The sequence below is a fragment of the Neomonachus schauinslandi genome, chromosome 10 (genome assembly GCF_002201575.2).
Source record: "Neomonachus schauinslandi chromosome 10, ASM220157v2, whole genome shotgun sequence".
In the NCBI taxonomy this organism is placed as follows: domain Eukaryota; kingdom Metazoa; phylum Chordata; class Mammalia; order Carnivora; family Phocidae; genus Neomonachus; species Neomonachus schauinslandi.
Window position 1 is genome coordinate 88,549,861 of NC_058412.1, and position 24,588 is coordinate 88,574,448.

A 24,588-nucleotide genomic window follows, 5' to 3' on the forward strand; every position below is an offset into this window, starting at 1 on the left:
CAGAATGGATTATTATGCAGTTGATTTCAGTTCTAGGGAGCAGTCACTGGGAAGGTTGCAGGGCTTTGTCAAAAACCTGCCATGCAAGGCAGCCTTCTTTCTTCCTTGTTTGGAAGACTGGTGGACTGTGGTAGGTAGGACATATATGACATCCTGATTTCTGGAGGATGTTGGTCAGTTCTTTCAGGATACATTTGATACATGGAGTTAATGGGACTTAATATGAGTTAGCAGGACTTGGGAGTTAACAGGGAGTTGATAAGGGTTTATGAGTTCACGGGCTTTAACAAGGGTCCACGTGGCCTGGCTGGCCTTCCTGAGGCCGTTCTTCCTTGATGCTCCTGCTGCTCAGGCTGCAGAAGTCAGGGCCCTTTCTTGCCCATTCTTTGCATTTTCTCATATAAGTTTTCTTCTTGCCTCCCTATTGAGATAATACTCAGGCTGTTTGTTGGCAGGGATGGTGCATGAAGTACTGATTAGGTTGATGCTACAAGTATTTCTTGAGGACTTCCTTTGTATAGGGAATTAGGCAAGGTCAAGGACTGGACAGAGGGGGTGGCTGAGTATCAGGTGTGCTGTCCTCTATCCCTGGGCTGTACATGTTTGTGTTGTTCAGTCTTCACATGCATCTTGGGAGGGCTGACCTTTCCAAGGTCAGAATTCGAACCCAGCTGTGTCCATCTCCATAACCCAGGCTTTTCTCACCAAAGTATGCAGGTTGCAGCCCTGCTCTCTTCCTTTGGAAATAAAACTCCTAGTTTTATTAGGTAGGTTACCTATCTAATAACTTTATTAACTTAATAACTTTGTTAATAACTTTATTAACTTCTAGTTAAATCATGAGTTTTTTTTTTTTAAGCAGGTGAAAGCCATAATTGGGAGGCAGGGTAGAGTGAAAGGGTGGGTTGGGGGAGTTTAATTCAGAGGAAATTGTGCTGTGTCCTGAGTACATGCCTGACTCAGAGGAGGCAGTAGGAAGTGAAGTGCTCTGCTGGGAAGAGAGGGGTTGGGTAAGACCGGGAAGCTTCTTCATCATTCCACAGCCTCAACCACCCCTTCCCTCTTGGTTCTCCCACTCCAGTGGGCTGGCTAGGAAACTGCCTTGCTTCAGGGCAAGGTAGGGAGGGAATTGGGAGATAGTCTCCTGCTCCGCTCCCTCCTTTGCTTCTTCCTCCCTCCCACAGTGTTCACTGGGAGCCTCCTGTATGTCAGGTGCTTGAGATACAGCAGTGAAAAACACAGACAACCCCCGGATCTCATGGGCCATGTGTTCTAGTGGGGATAGACAGACAATATATGTAACAGAGAAGTGAGAAGCTGCTAAGTGCTATAGAAAAAATAGAGTGGGGTAAGGGGCTGGGCTTTTGAGGGGAGGTCTGGAGTATTGTACTGGGTGGTCAGAACAGGTGTCCTCTTCAGGGAGAGGGCAAAGCACAGAGGAGCTGGGGCCGAGGATTTCAGGTGGGAGGTGCCTGTTAGGTCAGGAACCAGCAGGAAGGGTCCTGGGGAGGGCAGAGTGAACAAGGGGGAGAGGACCTGAGAGAGGTGACTGGCCAGACTGCTGGGGGAAGGGCGCCCCTGCAAGGCCATAGGCTCTGGCTGAGATGGGGCCGTTGTAGGGCTGTGAGAGCCGAACACTGTGATCTGACTGTATTTCACAAGGTGCTGGGTTGAGGATATACACTGTAGGGAACAAGGGAGGAAGTGGGGGCCAGAAGATGGTGGCCTGGACCAGGGTGGTAGCTGAGGACATGGGGAGAAGGGCTTCAACCATGTCTGTCTTCTGAGGGTGCCACCAGCAGGATTTGAAGGCTGTGAAGGACCAGCAGAGAGGGAAGATCCCTGGAGCTGAGTCTGTTGTCAGGGGAAGGGTCCCCGGCCCAGTGGAAGCTGGCTGCAGAGAGAAACCAGGCTGGGCCCTGAGAGGGACAGGTGGGAGTCAGGGCGCACCTGTGCTGGATGATGGGCTGGTGGCGCCAGCCCCAGGACAAACTCCTCTCGTTCCTTCTGTCTTCTCTGTGAAGTAGGAAGCAAGGCTCTCAGCTGTGAAATGTCAGCACCACTCCCCTCTGTCTCAATTGGATTTTAATGACTGGGCAGGCACTGGGAAAATAAATGCCGGGGCGTGTGAATCAGAGGGTGGGAGGAGGTCTAACCTGTCCCGAGGGCATTGGACTGTGACTGGAGCTCAGGTAAATGGAGGCCCCAGATGCTCTCAGGTGATTACCAAAGTTCTTGCATTAGCCATAATCATATTTAATTTTTTTTCTACTATGACCTTTTCTAATATCCTAGAATGGTGTTTTCTTTAACCTTTGTGTTTCTGGCAACTAAGGATGTTGTTGCAACATGCCCTCTTTATCAAAGAATGGGGAGTTATGCATGAAGGTCCTCAGTAAACACTTTCTTCATGTATTTCTTATAGACCAATCCCTGTAATTGCATTATTTTACAGCTTCAAAGAACCCCCTCTCTTGCTTGGCGTTCTGCAACCAAATACGAAGTTACAACAGGCGGAAAGGTTGTTTGAAAATCAACTTAATGGGCCAGAGTCCATAGCAAATATTGGGGGTGAGTAAAGCCCTGGAACTTCAAGACTCCCTGAGGGGGAATTCTGCCAGAGCAGCCTTGATGCACCCTGCTCCTCCTGGGTGGGGGGCCCCGGCTGTTCTCCTCAGCTGCAGACGCGACCCCTCAGCTCTCTGAGTTACAGGTCATTTCAGTGCTGGGTGGTTTTGAGTTCCTGTGTGTGGAACACTTTATTCTGTCAAAGTGTTGGGCCCATTAAATTGAAAGGAAAAAGGAAAAATATACTGATGTTTAGCTCATTTATCAAAGGTAGGTATTTCTTGATAGGACATTGTTTCTTCATTCAGTTTGTCTTTGCCTAGATTCCATTTTTGAAAAGAATACAAATGAGGGGCACCTGGGTGGCTCAGTCGGTTCGGGGTTGGGCATCTGCCTTCAGCTCAGGTCATGATCCCAGGGGTCTGGGATCGAGCCCCGTGTGGGGCTCCCTGCTCAGCGGAGAGTCTGCTTCTCCCTTTCTCTCTCTCTCTGCTGCTCCCCCTGCTCATGCTTGCTCACTCTCTCTCAAATAAATAAAATCTTTAAAAAAAAAAATACAAATGATTCTCAGTATTTCCACTGTTGTTTTGTTTTGTTTGTTTTGTTTGAAGCTGACTTTGGTGGGTATGTTTAAGGGTAACTTAACTATCTGCTTCAGACTTGCCCAAACCTAAAAACTAGACATGGGTCTGGTTCTAATTCTTGAGTCTCTAGCCACTAGGCATTTTCTGCCTTTGAGAATGAAACTTAAGCTCAGGAATCAAAAGACACAGTTAATGAGCAGCTGAAGAGCTGAAAATGGCATGAGGATTTCTGAGCAGCTTCCTGTGGCAGGCTGCCCTCATTCTGCGTGTGGTGTGCTTCCATGGAGCGGTGTAGATTCCTGCCTCCCGTGTGCTGCTTTGCTATGGGCAGGGCGGGGTGGTCTCCCAGTGGCACGGACTGCTTCTCTTTCCCCTGCTGTTGGATGTGGGACCCAAATCTGGTACATTTCTGCAACCGTTGGTTTGTTTGGCTGGCAGTCAAATTTTAAGAGGGATAGGCCTTTCATGGTAGAACCTCGAGTTTCTCTTCAAAAGACATTGACATTTATTAATGTAACAAATTTTGTTTTTTTTGGTGAAAAATAAAAATTGATATTTAAAACTGGAACTCCTAGGAGTTAAGTGATCTTTTCTGTTATCTTTCAAAGAGAATATTTCTCTTGTCCCCTCCCTTTTCCTCTTGGGCTGACACCCTATTGCTCCATGGCACCGGGGTTTGCCTTTTTCCCTTAAAGGAGTTGGTGGTTCTCTCTCTGACGTTTCTGGTTAGGCACAGTGGGGGTCCGTTACCCCCCTGCAGGTGTGAACCACAGGGAGGCCCCCAGGGAGCTGCTGCTTCCCAGCTTCATTTGGAAGTTGTCCTGGGGGCTGGAGGCACTGGCCTCAGGAGGGTGCAGGGGAGAGTAATCACCAATTAACATACTTTAATTTTTTTAAATAAAATTTATTTCTTAGAGCATTTTTTTATTATGTTCAATTAGCCAACATATAGTACATCGTTAGTTTTTGATGTAGTGTTCCACGATTCTTAGAGCGTTTTAGATTCATAGCAAAATTGAGGGGAGGGAAGAGATTTATCTCATACCCTGCCCCCCACCAGCACATATACACAGGCTCTTCTGTTATCAACACTCAGCAACGGCGTGGAACATGGTAGATGAACCTACCCTGACATGTCATTATGACCTGGAGGCCATGGTTTACCTTAAGGCTTACTTTTGGTGGTGTATATTCTGTAGGTTTGGACAAACGTACGAGTGATGTGTATCCACCATTATCATATCATACAGAGTAGTTTCACTGCCCTAAAAATCCCCCCAAATCCTCTGTGCTCCACCTGTTTATCCCTACCCACCCTGCAACCTGCGGCAGCACTGATCTTTCTACTGTCTCCATAGTTTTGCCTTTTCCAGAATGTCATATAATTGGAATCATGTAGCACGTAGCATGTAGTCTTTTCAGATTGGCTTCCTTCCCTTAGTAATATGCACTTACGGTTCCTCCATGTCTTTTCATGGATTCATAGCTCATTCCTTTTTGTTGATGGGTAATACTCCATGTGTGAATGTACCAGTTTATCCATTTACCTACTGAAGGACATCTTGGTTACTTCCAAATTTTGGCAATTATGAATAAGGCTGCTATACACATCCACATGCAGGTTTTTGTGTGGACTTATGTTTTCAACTCATTTGGGTAAATACCAAGGAACACAGTTGCTGGATTTTAAGAATATATTTAGTTTTGTAAGAAACCATCAGACTGTGTTCCAAAATGGCTGCACCATTTTGCATTCTGACTGGCAATGAATGAGAGTTCCTTTTGCTCTACATCTTCATCAACATTTGGTGTTGTCCGTGTCTTAGATTTTTGGCCATTCTAAGAGGTGTCTAGTGGTATTTCATTGTTTCAATTTGCAATTCCCTAATGGACATATAATGTTGAGCATCTTTTCATATGCTTATTTTCTATTTGCTTATCTTTTATGGTAAGGTATCTAAGGCTTTTGGCCATTTTAAAAATTGGGTTCATTTTCTTCTTCTTTTTTTTTTTTTCATTTTTTCAAGGTTTTTTTTTTATGTTATGTTAATCACCATACATTACATCATTAGTGTTTGGTGTAGTATTCCATGATTCATTGTTTGCGTGTAACACCCAGTGCTCCATGCACTATGTACCCTCTTTAATACCCATCACCAGGCTAACCCATCCCCACAGCCCCCTCCCCTCTAGAACCCTCAGTTTGTTTCTCAGAGTCCATAGTCTCTCATGGTTCATCTCCCAAAAATTGGGTTCATTTTCTTATTGTTGATTTTAAGAGTTCTTTGTATATTTTGGATAACAGTCCTTATCAGATGTATATTTTACAAATATTTTCTCCCAGTCTGAGGCTTGTTTTCTATTCTCTTGACAGTGTCTTTCACAGAGCAGAAGTTTGTTTTAATGAAGTCTAACTTAACAGTTATTTGTTCATCAATTATGCCTTTATTGTGGTATCTAAAAAGTCATCACCACACCCAAAGTCACCTACATTTTCTCTTATGTTCTCCTCTAGGAGTTTTATACTTTCATGTTTTATATTCAGGTCTATGGTCTATTTTGAGTTAACTGCTGTGGAAGGGTGCAATGTCTGTGTCTAGATTAATTTTTACATGTGGATGTCCAATTGTTTCAGCACCATTTGGGGAAAATACAATCTTTGCTCCATTGTATTACAATATATTATGTAAGATTGTATTGTGAAACATCAGTTGACTAATTTATGTGGGTCTGTTTCTGGACTCTATTCTGTTACATGGAACTATTTGTCTTAATTTTTTCGCCATTACCACAATGTCTTGGTTACTGTAGCATTACGGTAAGTCTGGAAGTCAAGTAGTGTCATACCTCTGGCTTTGTTCTTCTTCTTTTGCTTCTCCATATGAACATTAGAATCAGTTTTAGGATATGTACAAAATGCTGGGATTTTGATTGTGATTACTTTGAATCTGTGAATCAAGTTGGGAAGAACTGACCTTTTCACAATATTGAATCTTCCTATCCATGAACCTGGAATATCTTTCCATTTAGTTTTTTAATTTCTTTCATCAGAGTTTTATAGTTTTCCTCATATAGATCTTGTACATATTTTGCTATATTTAGACCTAAATATTTTATTCTTTTGGGTGCTAATGTAAATGCTATTCTCTTTTTAATTTTAAATTTTACTTGTTCATTGCTGGTATACAGGGAAGTAATTGACTTTTGTATATTATCCTTGTATCCTGAAACCTTGCCATAATCACTTATTAATTCTAGAAGTTTTTTTGTTGTTGTTGATTCTTTGGGATTTTCTACATAGACAGTCATATCATCTGTGAACAAAGGTTTATTTCTTCCTTCTCAGTCAGTATACCTTTTATTTCCTTCTCTTACTGCATTAGCCAGGATTTCTAGTACAGTATTGTGAAGGAGTGGTAAGGGGGGACATTCCTGCTTTTTTCCTCATCTTAGTGGGACAGCTTCCAAGTTTGTCACCAATAATTATGATGTTAGTTGTAGGTATTTTCAAGTTGAGCAAGTGCCTTTCTATTCCTAATTTGCTGAAAGTTTTTATCATGAATGGGTGTTGGAGTTTGTCAAAGGCTTGTCTGCATCTGTAGATGTGATCATGTGATTTTTCTCTAACCTGTTGATACTATGGATTACTACCTATTTTCTTTCTTTTTTTTTTACTTTGTTAATGTTTTATTTGGAATTTTTGTATCTAAATTCATAAGTGATATTGGGCTATAATTTCTATTTTGTGCTTGCTTGTGCCTTTTCTAATCTTTGACAATGTATACAATATCCTCCCTTAATATTGGCCTATTCAAATTCCTCATCTGGACTGTTCTGATAATTTCGTTTTTCTTTTTTTTTAATAATTTTTTTAAAAAGATTTTATTTATTTGAGAGAGAGAGCACGAGCAAGGGTGTGGGGTGGGGCGGGGAGGAGCAGAGGGAGATGGAGAAGCAGGCAGGAGGGAGGAGCATGATTGCCATAATCACTTATTAATTCTAGGACCCTGGGATCATGACCTGAGCTGAAGGCAGATGCTTAACCAACTGAGCCAGATTTTTGCATTTGTGTTCATGAGAGATCTTGATCTATAGTTTTTTGTAATGACTGTCTGGTTTTGGCATTAGACTAATGCTGGCTTCATAGAATAAGTTAGGAAATATTCCCTCTTCTTTTATTTTCTGGAAGAGATTGTAGGGAATTGGTGTCATTTCTTCCTTAATTGTTTGGTAGAATTCATCACTGAACCCATTGGCAAAAGCTTTATGGTTTTTCTGTTTTGGAAGGTTATTGGTTATTGATTCATTTCTTCAATAGATACAGGCCTATTCAAATAGTCTATTTCTTCTTGTGTGAGTTTTGGCTGATTGTGTTTTTCAAAATATTGGTTTATTTCATCTAGGTTATCAAATTTGTGAACATAGAGCTGTTTATGATATTCCTTTTATTATCCTTTTATGTCCATGGGGTCTGTAGGGATGTTCTATTTTTCATTTCTGATATTGGTAGTTTGTATCTCCTCTCTTTTTAACTTAGCCTGGTTAATAGATTATCATTTATTGATCTTTTCAAAGAACCATATTTTGGTTTTGTTGATTTTTCTCTTTTGATTCATCTTTTCAATTTTATTGATATCTGCTCTAATTTTTATTTATTATTTCTTTCTTCTGTTTACCTTGGGTTTACTTTGCTCTTCTTTTTCTAGTTTCCTAAGATGGGAACTTAGATGATTGATTTTAGATCTTTCTTCTTTCCTAATATATGCATTCAATGCTATAAATTTCTCCCTAAGCAGTGCTTTCACTGCATCCCACAGATTTTGAGAAGTTGTATTTTCATTTTTATTTAGTTCAAGATGTTCTTCAGTTTCTCTTGAGATTTCTTCTTTTACCTGTGAGTTATTTAGAAGTGTGTTAATCTTTAAGTATTTCAGGATTTTCCAGCCATCTTTCTGTATTGATTTGTATTTTAATTCCATTGTGGTCTGAGAGCAATATATGATTTCTCTTCTTTTAAATTTGTCAAGGTATGTTTTATGGCCCAGATTGTGGTCTGTCTTGCTTAGAATATTCCATGTGAGCTTGAGAAAAATATGTATTTTGCTGTATTTGGTTGAGCAATTGATAGATGTCAGTTGTATCCAGTTGATCAATGGTGCTGTTGTGTTCAACTATGTCCTTATTGATTTTCTGTCTTTAGAACTTGTCCATTTCTGATAGAGAGATGCTTAAGTCTTCAACTTTTATATTTATCTATTTCTTCTTGCATTTCTATCAGCGTTGCTTCATGGAGTTTGATGATTTGTTATCAGGCACATATACATTAAAGCTTATTATGTCTTCTTGGAAGATTGACCACTTATTATATGTAATGTTCTTCTTTATCTCTGATAGTGTTCTTTTCTCTGAAGTTGGCTCTGAGATTAATATAGCTACTCCCTTTCTTTTGATTAGTGTTGGCATGGTATATCTTCTATCCCTTTATTTTTAATCTATGTGTGTCTTTATATTTAAAGTGGGTTTCCTATGGACAACATGTAGTTGGATCTTGTTTTTTGATTTACTCTGAGAGTCTCTGTTTTTTAATGGTATATTTAGACCATTGATGTTTAAAGTGATAATTGATATAGGTTAATATTTACCATAATTGTTACTGTTTTCTACTTGTTCCTTTGGTTTTTTGTTCCTATTTTTGTCTTCACTCTCTGCCTTTTATAGTTTTTTATTTTGTGTTGTTTTGTTTTTTAGTATAGTTGACACACAGTGTTAGTTTCAGGTGTACAACTTAGTGATTTGACAAGTTTATACATTATGCTATATTCACCACAAGTATAGCTTTTATAGTTTTAATTGACCATTTTATATGATTCCATTTTGTCTTCTTGCTTAGCATATCAATTATACTTTTTCTAAAAAAGTTGTTTTAGTGGTTGCCCTAGAGTTTGCCCATATACGTTCAAAAACTGTGGAATGTTTCACAAATTTGCATGTCATCTTTGTGCAGGGGCCATACTAATCTCTGTGTTGTTCTGAGTGTAGTACATGTGCTGATGAACTGAGCACTTAATGTGCTTTAGTTTTATCCCAAGGGACTTCTTAGCCATTCTTCCCCTTTAGTTGGGTATAATCAGTGTCAGCAGCAGACATCGACCTGAGGCAAACATGAACACATGTCCCTGAGTGCTGAGTGTTAGCCCGAGAGTCCGCGCTCTTTTGAGAGTGGAAAATCCTCACAGTTTTTTCACTAACTGGTGTCTTCTGTACCCTTGCTCCAATGTCAGGTTCAAGCCCATGTGCCAGTGCCCCAGGCCCCCATGGTTTTATGACTGCATGCTTTAAGGACTTTTTAAGGACTCAGACATCACTTTCTCCTTCATCTTCAAAACTGTCATTTTCTTTCTAGAGATGAAAAATACAAACAAGCCACCTCTGTTGTAGAAGGCAGCATGATCACAGTTCTTAGGCTAATCTAGTAACTCTCTTATTCCTTTTTATTTTTTTAAACAGATGTGATGTTTACTGGTACGGCAGATGGCCGGATCGTAAAACTTGAAAATGGTGAAATAGAGACCATCGCCCAGTTTGGTTCAGGCCCATGCAGTAAGTCAGTGACAGCACCCCCTGATATATGTCTGTGGTTATTGAGAAAGGTGCTGAATGGCTGTGTGGAGCTTGATTTTCCTAGAAGTCAGGTTCATCCTTGCAGAAGAAGAGCCCCAACCACCTGGGAGACAGAGCCTGACCTGAGTGCTGCCACCAGCTCTTCATTTGCCATGTGGTCCCTGGACCTCATGGTACCTGATTGTCACCGTGCAGGTGTAGCTTGCCAACTAGGCAGTGGCCCCTGCACCTGCCAGTTACCTTACAGGCCTTGCACCCCTGCCATTCCATAGGGGCCCGTGTTCACTCTTGAGGTCACTTTGAAGAAGATTAATAGCCATTGTCAGTGCTGCTGTGGAAGAGCAGTTGGCTCTCGTTTACTTGCACGCTGAAATATCATTCCTGCTCAGGCATTTCAGCAGCGTCATTCAGAGTGAAAACATCCTTATGTCACTCAGGTTTGGGGAAATTAGAGTAGAAGAATCTCACAGTTTAAAACCTGGTAGCCCACAGGTTTCTTAGTAGTTATTGTTTGTTAATAGCTAGAATGCTTTTGTAAGAATGATGCATTTTCATTGTACAAAGGTACAAAGGAGAAAGTAAAAGTCACCTCAGAGTCTTCACAGATATAACTTAACATTTTAGGGCATAGATTTTCAGATCTTTCTTTTCATGGGTACTCTGGTTTTGTGATGGAATCATACTCTACATTCGTTTTTTTAACCTGCCTTTTCCACTGTATTTTGGCAGTAAGTAGCCCTATAGTAAGTGCCCTATAGTAAGCACCCTGCGGTAAGCACCCCACAGAAAGCACCCTGCACTAAGCACCTTGCAGAAAGCACCCTGCACTAAGCACCTTGCAGAAAGCACCCTACACTGAGCACCTTGCAGAAAGCACCCTGCACTGAGCACCCTGCAGTAAGCACCCCTGCTGTAAACACCTCTGCAGTTAGCAGCTTACAGAAGCATCCCTGCATATAAAGCTCGGCAGTTAAACACACCTGCAATAAATATGCATTGCCATAGGTTTAAAAAGGGTACAGGTATTAATCTGAGGAATAAAATAATAGCTCTCCCTTTAAGCCAGATGGAGGGAAAACTGCCAAGGCCCTAGATGCACAGAGTATTCAGGTCAGGCAGCTGGGATTAAACTCACAATTACTGAGGTCCTGAGGGAATGCTAGAGTTGGGGCCTGGGTCCTGATGATGTCCCTGAGTTAACTGTTCAAGTCTCAGGATGCTAATATGAACACAATTCTTGGATACCAATTGCTATTCATATGTTCAGATCCATATTCTCAGGTGGTCCCTCTGGATACACCAGACAGTTGTCATAAGTTCTGAGGGGGCTGGAATACTAGGGGTTGGGTCTGTTTCTAATGCCATATCCTTTTTTGTTCTGAACAGCATGATGTATATTTAGGAAGGGATGGATGAGGTACTTGGAGGCACAGATAGAATCTGGGACCAGCCACTGCTTCCTATCCGTTTGTTTCCCTAGAAACTCGAGATGATGAGCCTGCTTGTGGGAGGCCCCTGGGCATCCGGGTGGGGCCCAATGGAACCCTTTTTGTGGCTGATGCGTATAAGGGACTATTTGAAGTAAATCCCTGGAAACGTATGTAACAATGCCTTATTTCCTTCTCTGATGATTTCAGATGTTTTAAACAATATGTGCATAAGTGGATTTAATAGAATTTGTTCAGTACAATCTACTGGAGACTCTAATATTTTCTTATTCATTGAATCGTCCTGGAAGTATTGCTTACATATATCAGCTGTCATGTAACTCATGACCCCATTTGGTCAATCCCCTAATTTCCTGTTTGTGTTTTAGCCACAGGGTCTACTCCTCAAAATGTCAGAACTCCTCTTTCTGTGTTTATTTTCCTGTGTCTCTGTCTTATCTTCCTGTTTGTTCTCTGTCTGTCCCTTTGCTCTTTGTCTGCTTCCTCCCGCGTTTTTCTCCCAGTACGTGCTTCAGCAGAGGAGTTTGTACGATGCAGGAATCTGTTATCATGGGGGAGGGGGCTGGGGCTCTGGGTGGCCCCCTCTGCTGATAGCTGGCTGTGTGACTGTGCGGGTGCCTTAGCCTCTCTGTGCACAGGTTACTCACCCATGAAACCGGGCTAATGGTAGTGCCTGCCTTGTGGGATTGTGGGAGGGTTTAAATGAGATTGAACATGGAGACAGGTTAGTATTCCATAAATGGTTATTCTCCTGTTTTTAAAGTTTACCACTGTCACTGTTCCCATATTTAACACCGGATGAATGGGGCATTTTGTATTTCTCTCAAGCAACCCGAAAGACAGTTGCCTTTCACTAAGATTCTTGATAGATTTTTAAAAGTCATTTGGTCTTGGTGAAAGGAAGAGGTCCTTATCCTTAGAGGAAGGATTTTGCCGTTAATGAAGTCAGTGTAAAAACATTAATCACCTAACAGCTAAAAGAAAGGAAAACACTGTTTTTTACTGGAAGAGGGAATAAATCTACTAGCGTATGACATGGGGAAGCTCATTTTAGTTTTCCCTTTCAAATCAGGTAGGCTGATGGAGACTTTGAAATTATTGGCATACAAGTTCTTAGAAGGAAAACAGGTCTTCTCTTCCTCCCTCCTTTCCTTCTTTCTTCCATTATTATTTCCTTCTTTCTTTCCTTCTTTGCCCCTTCCTCCTTTCCTCCCTCTCTCCTTTTCTTTCTTCTACCTCAGGTGAAGTGAAACTGCTGATCTCCTCTGAGACACCCATTGAGGGGAGGAAAATGTCCTTTGTGAATGATCTTACAATAACTCAGGATGGGAGGAAGATTTATTTTACGGATTCTAGCAGCAAATGGCAGAGACGAGATTATCTGCTTCTGGTTATGGAGGGAACGGATGATGGGCGGTGAGTGTTCATTTCAGATCTTCTGCTCGGTGAGATCATCAGTCAGGCAGGGTGACTTCGGCAGAGCTTATTTGTGGGAGTCATTGGAGTGTTTCTGAGCATAATATTGCAGCTTTTGAGATAGGACTTTCATGACTTCTGGAAACGGGTGATGGATGCAACACAACAGAACAAGATGTTCTCACTTTCTCTTTGAAAAAATGAAATTAAAACAGGCCAGTCTATCTGAGCATGTGGTCTAGGCACTCTGGGTGGACACCTCCCAGGCTGGCCTCCGTTTCAGGTCATCCCTCCCAAGGGGGACTCCTTTGAGGCTGGAGCCATGGGGGCCCTCCCTGGTGCTGAGCCAGTTCCCGGCTTGGTGAGAGAACTGAGTGAGGGGTTCTCTGGAAGAGGATGCCTGGGGTCTCCTCTGGATGGGAAGGCCCCCAGGGGCCAGCCTGGAGTCAGGTCTGGGCAGAGGACCACCAGGGGCCTTGTCACTGCAGCATGAGGTGGATCCCCTTCTGCAGGCCCCTTGCCTGAGGCTCAGAAGGGAGTGAGGCTCCAATGTGGCAGGGGCCACGGACTCTCCCGTGTGAGCGTTTGCTGTTGGCGCCCCACAGCCTACTAGAGTATGACACGGAGACCAAGGAAGTGAAGGTTTTACTGGACCAGTTGCGGTTCCCTAACGGAGTGCAGCTTTCTCCCGCGGAGGACTTTGTCCTGGTGGCCGAGACAACAATGGCGAGGATAAGAAGGTGCGTGCGGCCCCTGCCGAGCTTTTGGGGGTGTGCCAGAGCTCTCTGTGGCCCAGCCCGGCTTGCTGGGAGATGTCGAGCTACATGATTGGAGATGGGGAAGGGCACCTTCTCCTTTGTGTGATAGTGGAAGCAGTAAAATTCAGGGGTGCCTTTTCTTTCTCCTCCATCTCAGCCTGCTGAAAGTTGCAGTCTGGGAGGGTCTTGATTTAATGCTGACCACACATCCTGGGACCCTTTTCCTCCCGGGGGTGCTGGGCTCCCTGCTACTGCTCCTGGCTGTGCCCCGGGCTGGTGAGGGCCCCTTTCACCATCTGGTGTCTTCCTTTGCGGTGGGCGCGTTTACAGTTGTAAATCATTTGGGATTAGGACCATTTTGGTGCTTGGCTAAAAGTTTTCCTTACATTCGGGGACCTCTGCTCACCACTTGCTTGGGTGAATTTTTCAGATTCTACCTGTCGGGCCTGATGAAGGGAGGGGCTGATCTGTTCGTGGAGAACCTGCCTGGATTTCCAGACAACATCCGACCCAGCAGCTCTGGAGGGTACTGGGTCGGCATGGCAACCATTCGCTCCAACCCTGGGTTTTCTATGTTGGATTTCTTATCTGAGAGACCCTATATTAAAAGAATGATTTTTAAGGTAACTATGAAAACTGTAATTCCAAAAAACAAAATGAAAATGCATCTAATTATGATCGTTTTTGACCTTTGGAGCTCTAAAAATTCTCGTGCTGCTTATAATATTTACTACTTCTAGTGACTTTTTTTTAAGTGTGAGTGAGCAGAGGGGAGGGGCAGAGGGAGAGAGAATCTTAAGCAGACTCCACACTCAGCGTGGAGCCTGACGCAGGGCTCAATCTCATGACCCTGAGATCATGACCCGACCTGAAATCGAGAGTCAAGAGTTGGACACTTAACCGGCTGAGCCACCCAGGCACCCCACTTTTAGTGACTTCTTTAATACATGTTTTCTGCCTCAGCCTGAAATGTAGATTGAAACACTTGAACCCTTTGATGTTACCCTTCTGGCTTCCGTGTCTGGGTATTTTTACCATCACCCTCACCATCATGTCCTATCAGTCACACCTGCCCCTTTGTGATGGCTGTTTCAGGCCTTCTCCCCTCTCCACAGACCCTACAACTTGGCCTTCAAGTGGGGCCCCTGCAGACCACAGTGCTGCTCCTCCTCAAATGGTTATCAGGCATGCCTTCCTGCGGCCACACGTCAAGACGCAGTTTCCCTGGACCCCATCCCGCCCTGGCTCCTCCTGCCTTCTGAAACCTTTGTGTCATACTCATCCATCCCCATAGGATCTTGACCTTTGACCTCTTAGCACACCAAACTCTTTCGTTACAAAAAAAATCACCCACCCTCACCAAGGGCCAGCCACAGACCTCTTAACACAGCCTTTCCCCCAGTGACTTCCATGAAATGCCCTCAGTGTAGCTCCCCATGTTTAGCACTGTGGATGAGGAACCTGCTGATATGGGTGCTTCCATCATGCAGAAATCTTCATTTCCAACAAGCCTCATTTCACAGGCTGAAGAGATGTTGGAAACTGAGATTGGATATTGAATAGTGAATAGATATATTCAAATAATTGTAGCTTAAGGCCCTGGAAGGCACCAGGCAGCAATTACTGAGTCTGTACAGTGCTGGGCCCTGTGTCTGGGCCTTGCTGAGGGGCTGTAGGCACCTGCTCTGTCAGGCTGGCCCATGGCCTTCAGTTTTGTTGCAAGTTCTGTGGGTCACTGTGGGAAATCCTGGTCTGTTCAAAAATAATACATTCGTCCTCTTTGCCTCATTGGCTCCAGAGCCAGCATTTGTTCCCACTGTGACCTAGGAGGAGGCAAAATGGTGAGGTGGGAGGAAGGACAGGGTTTTGTTTTTGTTTTGTGCAGGGGTTTTGAAGAAGGCTAGGCCAGTTGTGGGACCCTGGGCAAATGATGTGATCTCTCTGCCTCAATTCCTCCATCTTTCAAGTGGGAAGAATAACAGCATGGTTCTGTTTTCATTAGGTACTGAAAAAGTGTAACAGCAATATGCGTATAATGCCCTTAGCTGACTTCAGTAGGTGTTCTCTTTCTGTACATGTCCGTTTTCCCACAGTGAAGCGGTGGTGGTAGTGGTGTGTCTGCCGCCCGCCCCCCCCCCCCCAACAGAACGCATGCTCCATCAGAGCAGGTGTTCTGTTTCATTCGCTCCTGTGTTCCCAGCACCTAGAACAGCGTCTGGCACATGGTGGGTGCTCAGAAATTACTGTGGAAGCAATGTGTGCTCAGAGAGCTGAGGCCACAAGTGTGAGCAGGGGCTGGAGCAGTGACATGGTTCCTGGCACAGGAGAGCTCCGCACCTTCCTGAGGCAGATCGAGAGCAGTGGGAGAGGACCATAGGCCTTGCAGACGCCACAGAGCCTAGATCTTATTCTAACTATAATTGAAGTCGTGGAGGATTTTTGTTTGTTTTTAGTTTTGAGACAGTGTCAGACTTAGAAAAGTAGCAAGAGGGTAACAAAGAATTCCTTTCCCTGAACTATTTGCTAGTAAATTGCTGACCTGATGCCCTGTCATCATCAGGGTTTGGGCAATTGCCCTCGTGGATTCGACCCAGGCTGAGGTGTGGCCTTCAGCTGTCATGTCTCTTTATTCTCCTTCAGTCTGGAACAGCTCCTCAGTCTTGATCTTTTTGAGAATTACAGGTCAGTTATGTTGTAGAATGTTCCTCTGTGTGGGTCATCCAGCATTTCTCATGATTAGATTTAGGTTATACATCTCTGGCAGGAAGACCACGGAAGTTGTGTTCTCAGTGTGTCCTGTCAGGAGGCACGTGATATCAGCTTGTCCCATATGGGTGGTGGCAGCACTGGCCACCTGGTTCAGTGGTGAATGCCGGGCTTCTCTATGGTGAAGTCACTCTTTTTCCATTTGTAATTAACAAGTATTTTGTGGGGAGGTACTTTCTAAATAAGTAAACATCAGTATGATCTCATGGTTGCCAGTTTTTTCAGTGGTTTATAGTCTCTTACTGCCATTATTTATTTTGAGGCTCAAATCGTCTGACTGTGACCAGTGGGAGCCCCTTTAGTGTGGCTCCTTGACCTTTGCCCATGTCCCTACCGCTTTTGGAGTGGTTCCTGGCTTTCTGGCAACTCACGTTGTTCAGGCTCATCATGCCCCAGCTCTGTAATGGACCACTTCTCCAGGAGCCCGGGTTCCTTCTAGAAGGGATCTGCTGCTACATGTGCTAATGGCTTTTGACAGGTGACTGCCCTAGTCCCCCTCAACAGACAAGGCCAGAGAACATGTGCATGTGTATTCATACGTAGATAAACACATTTGACCCTTGAACAAGGCGGGGGTTAGGGGCACTGGCCCCTGTGCAGTCAGAAATCTGCATTAAAAAAAAAAAAATCAGCATATAACCTTTGAGTCCCCAAAGATTTAACTACTAACAGCCTACTGTTGACCAGAAGCCTCACCAGTAACAAACAGTTGATTAACACATAATTTGTATGTTATGTGTGTTGTATACTATATTCTTACAATAAAGTAAGCTAGAGAATATTAACAAAATTACAAGAATGAGAAAATACATTTACAGCACTGTATTTATAAAAAAAAAAATCTACACCTGCTGCAGTTCAGACCGGTGTTGTTCAAGGTCAAATGTATATGCGGTGTATGTATACGTGTTTACACACATGTTCATTTATTCATCATCTGTTTATTTAAGTTGAAAACTCTAAGTAATGCTGGTATTTTGGCTTCCAGTCCCATACCACAGGATTTATTCTAATTTTCTCCACTTCCATAATAGTACTTCCCTTCTCTAATAGTGAAACACCTGGATCCTATTACCCTTCATACCTGTTTGATCAGATTCCCTGGATGTCACCAATATGTGGCCATGCCCCCATCACACGGCCCCTGCTAGGGTTCTGGCATCCCACGCTGGGCCTTCTCCCTCCTCCCAACCATGGGAGGCTCCTGCCTTTTCCCTCAAAGGCTCGGATGCCTGTGCCAAGCTGTCCCCAGGTAAACACTGTCCTCACTCTGCCTGGGCTCTTCCAGCCTGTGCCAGGCCCTGCTTGGGCTCCGATGCCCTATTCTGTGCCCCTGCCCTCCCCCCAGTGTGGACTCTGCCTCACCCTGCTTGGACTGACTCGTGGTCTGGGCCACTGTGGCTCCAGCCTCTGCACACACCTACCTTGCTGGGCCTTACAAGCCACTTCCTGACAAATTGTTCAGGAGGGGCGTGATGTAGTACAAAGAAAGTTTTAAAGAGACAAGCGTAGCTGCTGTGTGGGGGGCAGCCTGTAGCTTGGCTCCACGGGCTGTGAAGAGCCTGGCATGGAGGAGGCTGCAGCAGCCAGGAAAGGTGGTGGGGCAGAGCCTGGGGTGGGGGTGGTACGTCTGTAGCACGTGATAAGACCCTGTGGTGCTGGGCTTGCAGGGTCTGGAGAGAAGGGATTAGGCGTGAGGGCAGGGGTCTCAGGATCAGCAGCTGGTGTCCATGGCCCTGTCTCCTTAGCCAGGGTGTCTGTCAAGTTTGAAGAACTGTTAGAAAGTCTGGGTGGAGAAGGGTCAGCCCTGGGGGTTGGAAATTGGGGGGGAGATTTGAGAGCTTTCTGGGAAAGCAACTTAAACCCAGCAGAGGGGGTGAGAGGCCTTAGGGATAAGACGGAGAGAGCAGAGAAGGGGGGACCTGGCACTGAGGCGAGGTGGCATTTCATAGGCCGTGGGAAGCCTTATGAAGTATTTTAAGTTTTAATCAACTTTGCCATACAACTTTCTAGAACACAGTCAACTTGTATGGCTGCTTGGACCCTTCCAGTGACTAGGAGACATTATTCATTGGACATTTACAGTTGTTTGGCTGTTTCCCCTTACGTGAAAAGGTAGACATCTGCCTATTTTCACTCATTGGTTTTATGCAGCAGCATACTGTCATCATTTCCTCCCTGGTGTCCTGCTCTGCCAGAAATTGCATATCTCACCCTCTGGTTTCTCTGCTTAAAACCCTTCAGTTGCCCTGTGTGGCCCCTGACCTGGTTGAGCCACGGGGCTCCTAAAGGGTGCCTTGCTCAGCATGGAGGTTATCTCTACACTGGCCTCAAGCAGAGCTGCCAGGGCCCGAGGGGGCAGGGACACGTTCATTTAACCAGTCCAGGTCTTTCCTCTAACATGAACTGCTCTCAAATCTCCATCATTTGCACCTTGCGCATCTGAAATATTTTAAACCTAGTCTGAGGGCTTGGCGTTTATTCTGGTTAGGCTGTGCTGGTTTTAACCCGGTGTCCTGGGGTCCATGTCAGTGTGGGCTTGGCTTCAGTATCTTGTCCTCCTCAGGTGTGAGGAGCCATGAACCCTTCTCTTGGTTCAGCTAGCTCATTCAGAGTGGCGCCTGCATTGGGTCTGGTGGGTACTGTGGCGAGGACTGTTGGAAGGCTGCCATCCTTGTGCCAGGCTGGCCTTGCCTGGATGCAGGTGACAGGAGGCTCCTTGGCCTGCTCTGCCCAGGGGCAGAAGTGGGGGAGGCCTGCGAGGTGGCAGGGCTGTGCCAGGGGCAGGGAGCTGGTTTAATCTGCCTCTGCTCTATGCAGCTTCCCTGTCATTGGAAGAGCTGGGCCCTTACAAGATGGGGAGGGGATATGGCATCTGTGAAAAACAACATTCATCTGAGTAAATGTCAAAGAGCTTATTGGCTTCGTTCAGTGACTCATGAGTCAGACACCATCCAATCCAGCAGATACAAATGAGCTTGGAGGAGCAGTACAAAATGAAAAATTTTTATAGGCAGGAGGGAGCGGGAACAAGGTGGTTACACTGGACAAAAAACCGGGTTGGTTATCACCAGGCTACTTTCCTTTAGGGGATGGCAGGCAAATTACCTCATTAGTGCTGATCAGGTGATTCCTGATCGACTGGCTTAAGATTCCATTTCTGGGAGAACCCAAATTGTAAGGTCTCAGTTTGGTGACTTGGAGCTGAGCATAATTGACTCCCATTTTGGGCCCGTGGTCTCGTTTTTAGCAGGCTGGATCTGCTCACACCACTCTCTTGGTCAGAAGCTAACCTCTGCTCACACTGTGCTTCCCTCCCAGCTGTTTAGTCAGGAGACTGTGATGAAGTTTGTACCACGGTACAGCCTCGTTCTAGAACTCAGCGACAGCGGAGCCTTCCGGAGAAGCTTGCACGATCCTGATGGGCAGGTGGCCTCCTACATCAGCGAAGTGCATGAGCACGACGGGCACCTGTACCTGGGCTCCTTCAGGGCCCCCTTCCTCTGCAGACTCAGCCTCCAGTCTGTTCAGCAGCCTTGACCGTGGCTGTGCCAGGAGTCCTCACACTGGGCACCACCGCTGGTCCAGGAGATTCCGTGCACACAGCCCTTTTCACCTGCACCTGCCGGTCCTTGGACATGGACATTGGAAGTGGACAGTGAGACCCTTGGATGTCTGGGGCCCTGTGGGATACCCCTCACCTGGGTTTGACATCTAGAGGGAAGCATAACATGCCACAGGGAAGATAAGTCCATGTTATACCATTTCCTCTTAAAAAACCTTTCTAAGTACAGTGATTCTATTCTCTAGGACTTAGGAGTCTTCATACACTTATAGTAGGCCTCAGGGTTTGGTGGATAGAGCAGTAGATGAGATGTCCAGGGATCTTGTTTTTGCTACTGGCTGTCCTGCCAGCCTCAGTATCTTTACTATAAAATGTGGTAATACCGGTCTCTGGGGGTGGGGCACAGGAAGGGCAAGGGGAGCTCAGTGCAAAAGTATGTTGAGGCCAGTGAGTGGAGCTGTGTAAATGGTAGAGCTGTATTCTCCAGAGCTGTGTGGGCCGTGGGCCCTGGATCCTGTGTGGTCCCTTCCATAGCTCACACCCCCCAGCCTACGCCAGTTCAGCCCCACTCTGAACCAGAGGGTTTTCAAGACTCCTGAGTCCTCATCAACCATTTAAAGGCAAGGACCTGAGAAAGTGCACAGAAGCATGTTGATCCCAGCAGCTCAGAGAGGACCTGCGGGGCTTCTCTCTGTGAACAGACCGCATTGATGGAATGATCCAGCAGCTGGGTACTACAGGGCAGAATCTAGGGGAGTCCTGTTGACACCCCTTTGTTCCTTAACCTCTAGACCAGCAGATGAATAGTGCACATGTTAATATCATCTGCTAGGGTGTCACAAGCCCGAAATTGCTGTATATCCCGACAAGTGTGTACACACTGGTCCTAATTTTGTCAGGGGGACCCATGTAGTAATGATAATTAAATTGACTTTCTGCTCATTAACCTTTTCTGATGGTGTTGCCTGGGATTTCTTCTCTGATAGAATTAGGTTAACGGTGACTGGAGTTTGATTCCATCGCGGGTTGAGAGGAGGATCCTTTTGGCCAGGACCTTGTTTAGGGACCGGCAGTCCATCTCGCTCGCTCCGCACCCCTCCCAGGGCGGCCGCCTCCGGCTACCACCTCCCGGCAGTGCTTCATCCTTGGGCAAGTCGCTCTTACACTGTGTTCCTGTCCCCAGCCTGCAGAATGGGGTTGATACCTGTTCCTCTCCGTCCTGGCTGTTTGTGAGAGTACAGAAGACCTTGCGTCTCTGGAATCGTTTTCAGTAACTTGACAAAGAAATATTTTAAATAGGCAACGACAGCTGTGGTAAAACATGAGCTGTTTGTGTTGTGTCGCACTGGTTGGCGACAAGCCCTTTGCTCCCTTTCCCAACTGTGGCCCCCTCCCCTGCGCTGGCCTGGCCTCGTTTTAGGGGAAAGAGTCAGGATCTGGAGGTTGGCTCATCTGTTGTGTTGCGTGCTCAGGGATGCCTTCATGTGCAGCAGTAGGACAGAGTCAGAGACTGGCTTCAGTCCAGTTGGTGTGACCCAGAATGTATTAGGTGAATGACTCAATGTTACTTATGTTACTTTAGGGAAAGAAAGTTGAGTATAGATTATTAAATACTTTTTTTTTTTTAAAGATTTTATTTATTTGACAGAGACACAGTGAGAGAGGGGAACACAAGCAGGGGGAGTGGGAGAGGGAGAAGCAGGCCTCCCGCCGAGCAGGGAGCCCGATGCGGGGCTCGATCCCAGGACCCTGGGATCATGACCCCAGCCGAAGGCAGACGCTTAACGACTGAGCCACCCAGGCGCCCCTATTAAATACTTTTTAATAGCTGGTGGTGCACCCCATATATCAGCTGTACGGGAGTACATTCTGCCATAAAAAACAATTTAAATGTGTGGAGCGCATAGAAGTTGACTTCTTGATTGAGAACAGAGGGCTTTACTTTTTAGTGCTTGCTTTTTACCAATGCAAAGAAGCCGGTAAATTGCTTTTCACAGTTTTCAGCAAAGGAGTCTTGATTTTGACTTAGATGTTGATTTTCTGTCTCAACATGTCACTTCCTGTGTTTTATCTGGTAATTTGCCATGGTGAGGTGCAAAATATAGCCTTATTAGGTTTAAATATGTGGTATGCTTTTGTGGTAAACATAAAGCAGATTTACTCTAATGTGAATTACTAACATGCTCTTAAAATTAAATCAAGCGATTCATTCATTGTGTGCTTCCTTATTATCGATTACAAAAACTCCGCTGGGACTCAGGTACTGCCTTTCATAGGACAGAAGCCCTGTTTTGAGATTTTTATCATCAACATGCATTTGCAGGGTGGTCTGTAGTTTAGAAAGTGTTTTCATGAACACTGACGTTTTACTGATGGAAGGAGATATAGTCATTTTATGGGGGGGACTGAGGCTTGCGGGGGCGGGTGGAGAGGAGTTGCCCAGACTCACTGGGCACACCATGCCAGCACACCGCTGAGTCAGGACCCATGGTCTGACTTCGGAATCTGCTGGGGAAGCTGGGAGGTGAGGCAGGGTGGTGTTCCCAGGACCTGGCTCTGTGGTGGTCACCGCCCAGCCCAGGAGCTGGACCTAGGCTGCACATCAGAGTCCTCTGGGCTTCCCAGTCTTTCGGAATGGCCTGGTATCATCATGGTTTCAAGTTTCACAGGTGGTCCCCATGACAGTGGTGGGGCACTCATCACTGCCAGGGCCCACCTGTACCCTAAAGGGGCTGGGCTGGGCGGACACCTGGAGCAGGGCCAGTAGAGCTGAATCCCTGAGAGTCTGTGTATAGCTAGTGAAGAGGTGTGCGGCATGGCCAGGGAAAAAGCTCTAGAACACTCAGGGCAAGACTGTCAGAATTTTGACTGGTTTTGCTCAGTTTTTGAGACCTTGAACAGTAAGTATTTTTTCTCTTCGGTCCTAATCCTGGTATGTCTTAGAATCCTGGGTACTTAACTTTACATTTTCTCAGTGAGAATAACATTAGATGATGTCACAGCTTCCCTCTGTGTCAGAGTCATTCTCTCCGAGGCAGACTAAAGCTCTAAGTCTAAAAACGCAGGTAAAATTGGGTTGGCAAGGGGCGCCTGGGTGGCTCAGTCGGTTAAGTGTCTGCCTTCGGCTCAGGTCATGATGCCAGTGTCCTGGGATCGAGCCCTGCATCTGGCTCCTTCCTCAGTGGGGAGCCTGCTTCTCCCTCTCCCTCTGCCTGCTGCCCTGCCTACTTGTGTTCTCTATCTTTGTCAAATAAATAAATAAAATCTTAAAAAAAAAAAAATGGCGGCAATACGAGACTTCAGGTCATCGCTGGTTGACGTCCACCACCTACGGTAAGTCACACCATCTCCATGTGGGTGTTTTGTTTCATCTGTTTGAATCCTACCAAATGGCTCTCTGGCCAGTCCCCTCCCAGGTCGGGCTTTGCTGTGCTCGGTCTAGAGCGAAGTCTTTCATGGGGTGGGGGGGAGGGGCAGAGTTAGGTTGCTAGAACAAGCAGCATGCCCACAGGACCTGCTCTACAGGCAGCTGTAGCCAGACGTCTGCAGTAGTGTGGTTGGCAGATGTGTCTCTGTGGAGGACAAAGGCATATGAGCTGTTGGCTTCCAGAAATCAGAGTAGCCTCACGCTGGCTCACTGGCTCAGGCCCTTTCCTTCTGGTGCCACTGTGGCTGGTGTAAGAGTTATTTAAAGTCAAGCATTGTCTTCTGTGAGGTATAGTACATAAAGCAGATTGGGGATAATAAAACAGCTGACGTATTAAGAGAGTTCAGGTCGCCTAGAGTTCAGGCCCGAAGGTCCCCATGTAGAGAAGGTTTGCAGAAGCCTGAGATTGGGGGACCCACAGTCAACTGGCTTCTGCAGGAGCTGGTTTGTCTTAGTTCTAAGACTTCTGTTTACTTTATAGGAAGAGATTTTAAATACCTGGCCCCAAATGATGTTTTGAAAATTGTGGGCATAGGTTAGTGTTGAAACATGAGAGTTTTTTTTTTTTTTTTTTTATTCATGAGAGACAGAGCGAGAGAGAAAGGCAGAGGGAGAAGCAGGCTCCCAAGGAGCAGGGAGCCCGATGCGGGACTCGATCCCAGGACCCTGAGATCATGACCTGAGCCGAAGGCAGACGCTTAACCATCTGAGCCACCCAGGCGCCCGAAACATGAGAGTTTTGAGATTCAGATTTGAGGCCTCCTTCTCTGTCCCCAGAGGGAAGGTCAGCCCTGGCTCCTGGCTGGGCAGAAGGGGGTTCAAATGCAGCTCAGCTCGGAGCAGAGGTACTGTGAGGCTGCTCTCCCCCACACCTGTGTGTGCATTCTCATTTCTGACCGTGAGGCCAGGTGACGCCCCGTGGGCCCACAGGCCTGGAAGCCTAAGTAATAATTTTCAGGAGAGGCCTGGCCTTCATGTGCTCTGGGCCGTATTTAAATGTTCATGAGGACCAACTGGGAGTTCGCATGGGTTCCTACCTTTATTTGCTGCAACATCCTGCCCATTCAGCTGTGTCCCGAGGCCCATCGGAGTCTGAAGCTCTGACTCCTGGTGTTACTGCCACCTTGTTTATGTATGGGGTCAACAACGCTGGGTGGACTCATTTATCTTGATGAAAGGGTGGCCTTCAGAATCATCAAATAAATTGTCTTGTGGCATAGTTGCCATCACTGTCCCTGAATTAAATGACCAGAAGGAGGCGAGCCAGCAAAAATGAGTGAGGATTTAGAAATTAAAGCTCTCCCCTCACTGAAGGAAACCAAAGGGTAATTCATTTTGGTTGTACACAGTGATCAAGTTTACAACTGCGTACCAAATTGTCATACGTATTTAATGCAGATTTTGTTTCCTGTGAATTATCAAGTCCATATTTTTT

The 24,588-nt window shown here is 45.5% G+C and overlaps 1 protein-coding gene and 1 non-coding gene across 3 annotated transcripts in view; one reads left to right on the forward strand and one right to left on the reverse strand.

Moving 5' to 3' along the window:
* LOC110590014 (adipocyte plasma membrane associated protein) overlaps window positions 1–21,404 on the forward strand; it is a 34,821-nt gene extending 13,417 nt beyond the window's left edge. For both annotated transcript variants that reach the window (XM_021700704.1, XM_021700705.2), the window contains exons 3-9: window positions 2,456–2,571; window positions 9,660–9,752; window positions 11,254–11,370; window positions 12,463–12,637; window positions 13,243–13,377; window positions 13,826–14,018; window positions 19,483–21,404. In XM_021700704.1, the coding sequence (XP_021556379.1) occupies window positions 2,456–2,571; window positions 9,660–9,752; window positions 11,254–11,370; window positions 12,463–12,637; window positions 13,243–13,377; window positions 13,826–14,018; window positions 19,483–19,701 (1,048 nt within the window). In that variant the 3' untranslated portion in view covers window positions 19,702–21,404. The remainder of the gene's footprint in view (window positions 1–2,455; window positions 2,572–9,659; window positions 9,753–11,253; window positions 11,371–12,462; window positions 12,638–13,242; window positions 13,378–13,825; window positions 14,019–19,482) is intronic.
* On the reverse strand, window positions 9,112–9,215 carry LOC123326073. The gene has a single exon (XR_006540863.1). It is a non-coding gene; the product is annotated as a U6 spliceosomal RNA (small nuclear RNA).
* Window positions 21,405–24,588: the final 3,184 nt, after the last annotated feature.